The sequence below is a fragment of the Poecilia reticulata genome, linkage group LG4 (assembly GCF_000633615.1).
Source record: "Poecilia reticulata strain Guanapo linkage group LG4, Guppy_female_1.0+MT, whole genome shotgun sequence".
In the NCBI taxonomy this organism is placed as follows: Eukaryota; Metazoa; Chordata; class Actinopteri; order Cyprinodontiformes; family Poeciliidae; genus Poecilia; species Poecilia reticulata.
Window position 1 is genome coordinate 21,393,842 of NC_024334.1, and position 10,202 is coordinate 21,404,043.

At 39.5% G+C, this 10,202-nt stretch overlaps 1 protein-coding gene across 1 annotated transcript in view; it reads left to right on the forward strand.

The window, feature by feature from the left end:
* Window positions 1-10,202, forward strand: part of LOC103463738 (cytochrome P450 2J2-like) — a 42,878-nt gene that overhangs the window by 23,843 nt on the left and 8,833 nt on the right. Inside the window, exons 8-10 of the mRNA XM_017304483.1 lie at window positions 1-172; window positions 447-588; window positions 1,211-1,283. Of these exons, the coding sequence (XP_017159972.1) occupies window positions 1-172; window positions 447-588; window positions 1,211-1,283 (387 nt within the window). The remainder of the gene's footprint in view (window positions 173-446; window positions 589-1,210; window positions 1,284-10,202) is intronic.

Below are 10,202 nucleotides of genomic sequence, written 5' to 3' on the forward strand. Positions count from 1 at the left end.
GATAGACGCTGTGATTGGTCCGTCCAGGCAGCCGTCTATGGCTGACAGAGACAACATGCCTTACACCAACGCTGTCATCCATGAGATGCAGAGGATGGGGAACATCATCCCAATAAATGTGGCCCGTACAGCGAACCAGGACACCATATTGGATAAATACACCATCCCAAAGGTATGACATGCAAATGTGTTATTTTATTTAGATGCTTCCCCTGTTTTTACATGTCAAACTTTAATTAGAGGTCTTAGGCTGCACTGTTTGAGGAGAACTTTGTGAACTAACTTTGAGAATGTTCAGTGTGGAAACCAAGAGGCTAAAATGAAAATTCAAGTAGCGATTTTGACTTATTTAATTTTTTTAGATTTGTAATAATGTGACTTTCTATAAATCAGCAGTAAAATTAAGTATTTGGTTCTATCTGACTAATGCTACACTGGTTTTTCAGGACACCATGATTCTTACTATGCTGGACTCAGTTTTACACGATGAGTCCATGTGGGAAACTCCGTACACCTTCAATCCTCAGCACTTTCTGGAAGAAGACGGCAAATTCAGGAAGAGAGACGCATTTCTCCCCTTCTCTGCAGGTTGGATGTTGAACTTTGTTTTTTGTCATTTTATGGACAGTTCTTTAAATAAGATATTTATGTCTGAGAAAATTTGAAAACCTCAACCACATGTTCAAAAACTTAGCATGCAGTCGCCAAATAAATTCTTGAATTAATGCTTGATTTTATATCAGCTCAAACCTGCAGCAGGCTGTGACGTATTTTAATCATTCATTTAATAAAAACAGTTTATTGTAAATAAAAACCCAAAATTAATTTTTTCAGAAAATCTGAAGGAAAAATATTTTTAACACAAAAACATTTTTCTGAGCTACACAATATTCCAGTTTTTTTAGCTGTTCCTCTTTGTATGCATAAATACAATTTTTTAACTTGTTTTAGACTTTGAATCAGTTCCCTTGACCTCATCTTGATTGTGTTGTGTCGTATATTTAAATGTAATAGGAACCTTGTTATGAATTGGCTCTTTTTAAATTGATATATAAACTGATTTGATATAAAGTGTCTCAGTGAAATTAAACATCACACTTCCAATTATTGCTGACCCTTGAATTAGTTTGCCGTTTAGGTAAATTTTAAGGTGATCATGGTGTTTGTAACATCAGATCTAATTAAAAATGTTATAATTCTGCTTTCTCAGGTAAACGTGTGTGTCTCGGGGAGCAGCTGGCCAGGATGGAGCTGTTCCTCTTCTTCACCTCCCTCCTCCAGAGGTTCACRTTTTCATCTCCTCCAGGAGAAAAGCCCAGTCTGGAGTTCAAACTGGGGCTCACTCGTTGTCCCAAACCTTACCGCCTCTGTGCTGTACCACGTTAACCTGCTGCCTGATGACAAAAATCAACTATAAAATTACTATAAAATGAATCATAATGGAAGTCAACATGAAAATGAACCTATAAAGTGCAATAAAGATTAAAATGTTTAGAAAATGGCTATTTTAGGAAAATAACGTGATTTTATTGGACCAGACTCATTAAATAAGCGTTTCATTTAAACTGCATTTTCCCAAATATTAATGCACTCATGAAAACACTTTCAGGTAATCAAACTACTTAAACTACTTTCTTGCAGGAATTTTCTGTTTAGCAACACATTTTTTTTTTTGATTTTGCATTCTTATTTTTTGTCTCAATGTCCATCTCTTAAAGGTTAGTTTCCAGTATTTACAGTACTTTGAACAAATCTTCAATTCAGTCGATGCTGTTTTCTTGTTTATTTTCCTTGTAATTACTTTCAAGGTAAATATCAAGTCTCACAAATGTTTGGCTGGCATCTTTAATGGTTTATGAATTCAAAATGCAGATTTATAAGGATTGCCAGATGATCATGTGTTATGACTCGAGTCAGAGGTCTTCAAGTTGGGAGGGGCGACACCCTGTGGCGTTGTGGGAGTACTACAAGAGGGTGTTGTAAAATTTCTGATTGATTTGACAAATTCAGTTGTTTGGGATTTTTTTTATTTATTCAAAGTTGTCTTTAAATACACACTAACATGAATTCAATATGTAACATATTCAGTAAAGGAGCCATTGAATATTGTGTTTCAGTCAGAAATAGATTCAAGAATCAGTTCATCATTGTAAAAGCTCTGAATTTTATGAATTTGTTCATGTCAGTTTTATTGACAGATCATCACTTTTGTAATCAAACCTAAATAAATAAAATAAAAACTTCAAGTAAAAAGCTGTGTATTATTTGTATTGAATGAGACATCCACATAGATAAAAGCTGAGTAGTTTTATTGTGAAACTCAGCAGTGATTTCCAGTAGTGTTTATTATCTGCTTCCTGCTTGAAAACATCTGGTTCATTTGCTCCACCTCAGTGTTCACAGGCAACATGGAGACGATCCTGAGTGTCMTCGGCTTGGACTGGATAGACCTCAGAGGTTTTATGATATTTTTTTGTGTTTTTCTGCTGCTGACAGACGTTTTGAAGAACAGAGTGCCTAGTAACTTTCCACCAGGTCCGTGGTCTTTTCCTTTTATCGGAGACTTTCCTCGCATTAAGGCGTCCAAACTTCACCTGCAATTTAAAGAGGTAGGAGAAAAACAAACAGAAATAAAATACAGATCCTGTCTTTAATTAATGTTGTTTCCCAAATGTAAAGCAGTGACTCAAACAAGGACATAAAGGTGACTGAAATGGACTCTAACCTCTGTTTTCTGTAGAAGAGCAAAGTGCTCGATCTTAACTCACAATCTTTTGCCTATGAACTTTTTAACTATTTCACAGTCATTCATTACATTTCCCTAGAGCCTTCCCCATCTCTTCTTACACATACTTTGAAAATATTCATTTTAAAAAAATAAAAACACAGTAATGAAAAATCATACACCAACATTCTCAACAATCAATGATATAATATTCGTGCAGTAACAGAATAATAAGAAACTGTAAAAAAAATAATCTAATAAATCTCCCTGATGTCATTGATATAAAAAATACATATGACAATGTGTCACAACTTGTGATGTAAATCAACATATTTAGAACTGTGCTGCAACCCTACTGTGTAGCTCATATGGATGAATATTTGTCTCATGTAAAAGAGGGAATGTTGTGGACTAGATAACTACAGGACTCTAAATATGGTTTTAGTATTATATTGTGACAATACAGACTTCTGCTGATTGTTAGATGCTATTTAAGTTTTTTAAAAATCACATGCATATGAAGTAGTTAATGAGTAAAATACACAATTTTATGTAGGATCGACAGTCATCCAGATGGGCCAAAAATGATTCTGCGGCATGTTGTGCCAGACTTAGTTACCACAATCAACAGTTACAAAAGTCCAAAACTATGTGAAAGTTTAAATGACAAGCATATAATTAAAATCATATAAAATTAGTATAATGCTTGTGATTGTCCAAGTATAAGCACACTAGGAAATGGATGGATGAAAGTTCTAAAAATATTTCTAACCATGATTATTATTTAAAATGTTTGAAAATGCCTGCGACAGACTGGCGACCTGTACAGGGTGTACCCCGCCTTTCGCCCAGAACGTGAGCTGGAGATAGGCACCAGCAAACCTCCCGACCCCACAAAGGGACAAGGGTGTAAAGAAAATGGATGGATGGATGGATGGATGGAAATGTAAACTAACAAACGCCCCATTTTATAGTTGAGCACATTGAAGATGCATAAAGACAAAGATGTTGGGATGCGTAATACCTTTTTAAGTTGTCCTTTCTTCAAATGTTTATTTCTTGAATGAAATATTTGCTCTGTGTTCAGTTTGCAGGGAAATACGGGAATGTTTTCAGTCTTCGTTTGTTTGGCGGAAGGATTGTCATCATCAATGGCTACAAGCTGGTGAGAGAGACTCTTATCCAACAAGGAGAAAACTTCATCGACCGTCCCAGCATCCCGTTGTTTGAGGCCTTATTTGAGAATAAAGGTGACATTATTTACATTTTCTTTCACAATCTGCAATTTCAAATCAAGCTTAAAATATCCATCTCATTTCACACAAAGAATATTAGTCTGTCAGGTTTGGTAATTTGATAAGTTTTCTATAAGTGTCCAAATAAAGTTTTTTTGTTGGTTTCAAAAAGGTCTTATAGTTTCCAGCGGTAATCTGTGGAAGCAGCAGAGGAGATTTGCTCTTCAAACACTCAGAAACTTTGGTCTGGGAAAGAAAACCCTGGAGCGATCCATCCAGCAGGAGTGTCGGTATCTCACTGAGGCTTTTGCTGATCTACAAGGTAAAAAAATAAAAGGAAAATCTTATTTTGTGTTCAAGAAAACCCTTTCTGAAATATGCAGTATATTGGGTTTATTACACCGACCTTACTGGTATTACAGCCATCAGAAAGTACAGTCACCAACTATAGATATGGTCTGTATGCTAAAAACCATCACAGTGTAGGCATATGGACTGACACACAGACAAACAGTCAACAAGAAGTATTTAAAAATGAAAGTAACAGGAAAATGAATTCCTAATTATGTTTTTCCTGCAGATTTTTAAACCTGCATCCTCCTGGTAAAAGAGAAACTTGAGGTAGCTGTGTTCAGTTAAAATTGCTTTAGCTTTTTTCAGGGATCTATTTTTGCAAAAAGTGACGTTGTTGGAAATCGAGTTCCAGTGTCTGCAGATAGAGTAGAGAGGACCAGAATCCACATTGCTTGATGTCCAGTTTGAAGTTTCCACAGTCAATGATGGTTTTGGGATTTCATTTCGTCTGCTGGTGTTGGTCCACTGGGTTCCTGAAGTCTACAGTCAATGTAGCCGTCTACCAGGAAATGCTAGAGCACCTGCCTACACTTCAGCTGGTTCAATGACCATGGCGTTTTCTTGTTTTTATTTCAGGTCAGCCATTTAATGCCCAAAAACTGATCAACAATGCCGTGTCCAACATCATCTGCTGCTTGGTCTTTGGGAGTCGATTTGAATACAACGACAAGCAGTTCAAGACCATCCTTCAACACTTTGACGATATTGTCTACTTACAAGGAAGTGTTTGGGCACAGGTGAGGACAGCAGAAAATTTTCAAACAACAAAAAAAAGATTATTGTTTTCGACCAAACACTTGGCACATGGAAAAGTACATCTGACCATTTCATTTGCCTATATCTGTTCAACCCATAATTAGCAGAATCAGCCAATCACATGGCAGCAACTATGTGATGAAGAAAACCTTGACAATTTCAGGCCGACCATGAGAACGAGGAAGAAAAGGCATTGACTGGGTTTTAAAGAAAGTATCAAAATGGCTGGATAAAATGCTCTGTTGATGTCAGCGTTCAGAGAAGAATGAGTAGATGAGTAGTAGTAGTTTAAGATTAGAGATTTACAGCAGTCATTGGGTGAAATCCCCATCAGGTCATCATCACAGGGCAACACAGAGACACACAGGACAGTTAGCTAAAGACAATTACAGAGACCAATTAAACTATCAGTCATGTCTTCGGAGTATGTGAGAGAGCAGGATGGTCCGGGGAGAACCCCTGTATCCAAAGGGGGAACCTGCAAACCTCATTCAGAAAGACCCCAGCCAGGATTGGAACCAAAGACTTTCTTGCTGCAAGGCAACAGTGCTCAGTGATCTGTATTATTGTGCCACTGTGCAGCCCCTGATCCATGAACTGTAATGAAAAAACAAACTGACTTCTCATTCAATAGTTGGTGTCAAGTTTCTTGGCCTCTTCAAACCACCTCGGCTTCTGCCCAAACTTGAAAAAAGGCTTGCTCCCATCAAAGAGACGCAGGAACAACTCATCTCAGTGTCATCTTTTTATTTTTCTTTTGTCTTTAAATCACTTCACTTTGCAATACAAGACCACCATAATTTTGTTAGAGTGGTCAGAGTAGACACACCAAGCAGGTTAAAAACCTACAAACAAATCAACCAAAATTACTTACAGATTATAGTGAACAAACAAAACAAACTACATTCCAAACATAAACCCATTTCATCACCTAGGTCCTCTGAATGCAGGTTAAATGATTTAATGTTCATTTCCTACCAGTGGTGTCCCTGTAGGAGCTTGAAGCTGAGTTCTTTGTCTAAAGGGATCATTCAGAACACAGGTGTGCCGAGTTACTTTATAGGCTCCTGAAGGCCTGAGTGAGAGAGATGGGTGCGCTTGATTTCCTGTGAGGCGCGTGCCAGTTGGGTGGAGATGGTAATGCACTCAAATACATCAATCGCTGTTTTAACTTAACACCTCCCACTTGAGCTCCTGGTTTTTGAACCTAAGGAGGTCACACCTCTCTCTTCACCAGATCTTGTCCCAGCAGTTTTCTTGTTCTTCTATCAGCAATAACACAACAATGCGCCTTACATCTCTATGAAGTATCGTTGAGGGCATTTTCATTGGAAGTTTTTTTCTCATTTTCCTCGTTTGTCCTGCAGCTTTCACAAGTGGTACAGGGTAACTTGGATAAGTTCGTACATGCACATCTCTTACAGTCCCCGTTCCATCACTGTTTACACTGATCACTCTGCCAAGTTTATATTGACTTCTCAGAGCATTTTGGTCTGCAACACTGAGCCCAGGATGAATGGTTGGTTTGGTGTCTGATGAAATTTTTATTTTCACTTTTCTGCCACTTTGCTGGCTTTCCAAAGTGAGTTTCCAATTTTCAACAGCTCTTCTCACCCATGCAATAACTCTGACCAGTTTAGAAAGACTGCTGTATCTTCTCTCTTGAATTAATTGCTTGGCAATGCATGTAAGAGGAGTGATTTTGAGCTGACTGTCCTTTTCTTTACACTCTGTAGCTTCTAAAGGGTTCTTTGTCACATCCTCATCACATTTTTTTCTTTAATTTGGCTGGATTGAGCTCTGGTCATTATTGCTGAGAAAGCTTTTCTTTGGAGCCTTGCAACACTGTCTTTTGCACCCATAGCAATGCCTTTGGCTGATCTTATAGGCCATTGTTCAACAGGTTGCAACAGGAACTTTAGTCCATTTTGCCACTGAGAGTCCTCTTGGAGGTGCTCAGGACATGCTCCTCTTGATGCAATATCTGGAACATTGAGCTCATCTGGGATCCACCACCAATCTGCGACAGGCCCAGCTTTCTGTATTTCACCAACTCTGTTAGCAAAGAAAGTTTGGTACCCATAGCTATCGCGCTGAATGGCTCCCAGCACAGTTTGGCTGTCCAGAAGATGGTACCAGCCTCCAATTTCCATCCTGCTGTGCTTTTCAACATACTTCCTCAGAAGAGCTGCAAACACTGCACCACAAATTTCTGCTTTTACAGGTTCTCCCTTCTGGTCATGTGGAGTGAGTTTTGCTTTGGATTCTACAAGTCTCACTTGGATCTCTTGCTCCGTCTCCCATCTGAAGTATAGAACTGCACCATAACTTTTATCACTCCCATTAGAAAAAGTTATTCCTAGGGGCTTTCCAATCCAACTGATTGGTGTTAAACTCCTGTGAAATTTAATYTGGCCCAGGCGCACATACTCCTGGAACAATTCAATGGCTTCATTTCTATGCCCATCAGAAAGTGGTTGATCCCTCGTGTCACCTGCTTAACCTGCAGTTCTGGTTTCTTGGAAAGCCTTTCTCACTAGAATTGCTCCTTTTTGTTTGGTGGGTGTGACTAGGCCAATGGGATCAAAAAGGCTTGCTACTTGGCTAAGGAGTTGCCTCCTAGTGAGAGGATTTGGAGTATTTGCTCTCACTTCTCCTTCCTCTAGGTTTTGTCCCTTTACTACCTCTTTGTCCCAGAAATTGATTGATGTTATCACATACAATTTATCTTCTTCCACCAGATATCCCACTCCCAAAGCCTTATTATCATCATCTTTCATCTGATTAGGGAGTGTAAGGATTGTATCTCTGCTAGGTAAGGACATTTTTTGCCTCCCACTTTGAYCTGATAGGACCCATGGTTTCAAAAAAAATTCCCCAACTTGTAAGATCTCTTCCACCTTCTTAATGTGTTTGTGCAAAAGTTCTGGGTCATTTTCAGATGTTAGGATGTCATTGACATAACAGTCTTCTTCTAGGATCCTCCGCTCCTCTTTACAGCTGTCAAACGTGGGCAGTTTTGCTGTCTCTCGCATTGCTACTTGGGCAATACATCCAGCAGGACGATCCCTAATGTTAACTCTGGTAATGGCAAACTCACCAATCTCCTCCTCTGAGCTGTCTCTCCAGAGGAACCTGTGTAGATGTCTCTCCAGGTCCTCTAGCCACACAGAGTTATACATCTTTTTRATGTCTCCCAAGGCAGCATGCAGTCCCCTTCTGAACCTGAGTAGAACAGCATGGATAGGATTTAAAACATCAAGACCCTTCATACTTAGACCTTCAAATCTTTGCTGTTCCGTACTAAACGCACAGGAGTGGTTACAGAATGAGGATTTGGTGCCACCTGGTGGTTCACATACCATACTGGTCATTTCCAGCAGCCATTTAAAGTTTCTTCTGTTAGCTTTATTGCTGCTTTTCTTTGCACCATTTCATGCACCTGGTTTGCATAGACAGTTTTCCATTCAGGCTCTTTATTTAATCGTCTTTCTGTTCTTAAGAAAGTTGACTCAACACTTTTCCTGTTATTGGGAAGACTAGTGGGTTCTACAATCCAAGGATACTTTGCATCCCAGTGGGGAGCATCACTGTGTGCATCTGCTTGCACATGGGTAAGACCTTGTTTAATTATTTGAAGTTCTTTCTCCTCCATTAATGTCATCTCTTTTCCACCTGGTTGACATGTCCCACAGCGACATCCACCACACTTTGGTTCACAAGCGGCTCCCATGCTCTCCCATTTCCACTAATCAATTAACTCTTTATTGGTAGTTGTACTTTTGCTTTCTGCTTTAACTTCTTTGAGACTGCAGACTTCTTCATACTTTATAGCAGCAGTGCGCATAGAACGAGCAAAGTGTGTTTCTGAACTGTGTGCTGCCACGTCGACGACTTCACAAAGATCTGGATGAGCTCCTCCCACGGTTATGCCGAGTGGACTGTTCCACAGGTCCAGGTCTCCAACGACCTTGACTCGTTTAGGGGCCAGACTGCCTTCTCTGTGGCTTATTAGCAGCTCAATGGTATCCGGTCTTTTGAGGTCTTCCAGGTCAACATCTGGAAAGAACTTTTGTAGCTGCAGTGGTTGAATGACTTTATGCACTTTAGCAATCTCACTGAGTCCATAACAAATGAGTTGGTGAGCTTTCACTGTGCCTTTGGGGGTTTTAACAGGTATCTTTTTGTTCTAACTTCGACTGACATTCCCCCAACACCATGAACAGCTAATGTTATGTTCTCACCTTCTAGGTTCAATTTTTGAGCTGCTTGGTGAGTAATGTAATTGGTATCAGAAGGCACAGTTTGTTTCCCAGGTCACAAAACTTTTAATAGATTCCTGGATCATATTCTCCACAAAAGACAGCTGCACTTCATGCACTTTTGTTCACAGTTAAGACTTCTATGTCAGAAGCAACATTACATGCCTTTTCTGCCTCTTGGATTGCAGTATAGAGCTCATCTTGACCATATTTTTTCCACAAATTAGACTGAATAGTCTTTTCCAAATCAGCTTCTTGCTGTTTATCAAGCTCACCAGCTTCATCTTCCATCTCTGCTAATAGTCCAGCTTTGTAATCATCATTTGAATCACTTGCATGTCTGGCCTCAGAGGTAAGCTTTTCTGCTCACAAATACACCATTTGCTGTTTTAACTTGACAGTTGGATATGCAATTGAAGATTGGAGAGTCAGAACCACTTTTATGGAACAATGGATTTTTCTCTGTCTCGCCTCTGTAGCTTTACAACGCATTGCCCTGGCTGATGAAATGGCTGCCTGGACCTCATCAGAGGATTTTCACCATAATGCGAGAGCTACAAAATTTTACTAAAATCAAGATCAAGGAGCACAGAGAGAACCTGGACCCTTCGTCACCCAGAGACTATATCGACTCCTTCCTCATAGAGATGGGAGAGGTGAGACCTCCCTGCTGTGTTGAAGCTCTTCTCATCTATCATGACTTGTGCCAACAACGTCTGCCTCATGTGTCTCAATCAGAAAGAAGACAAGGATTCTGGTTTTGATATTGACAATCTGTGTTTTTGCACTCTGGACCTGTTTGGTGCTGGAACYGAAACCACCACCACCACTTTACACTGGGGGCTGCTGTACATGATCTTGAACCCACAA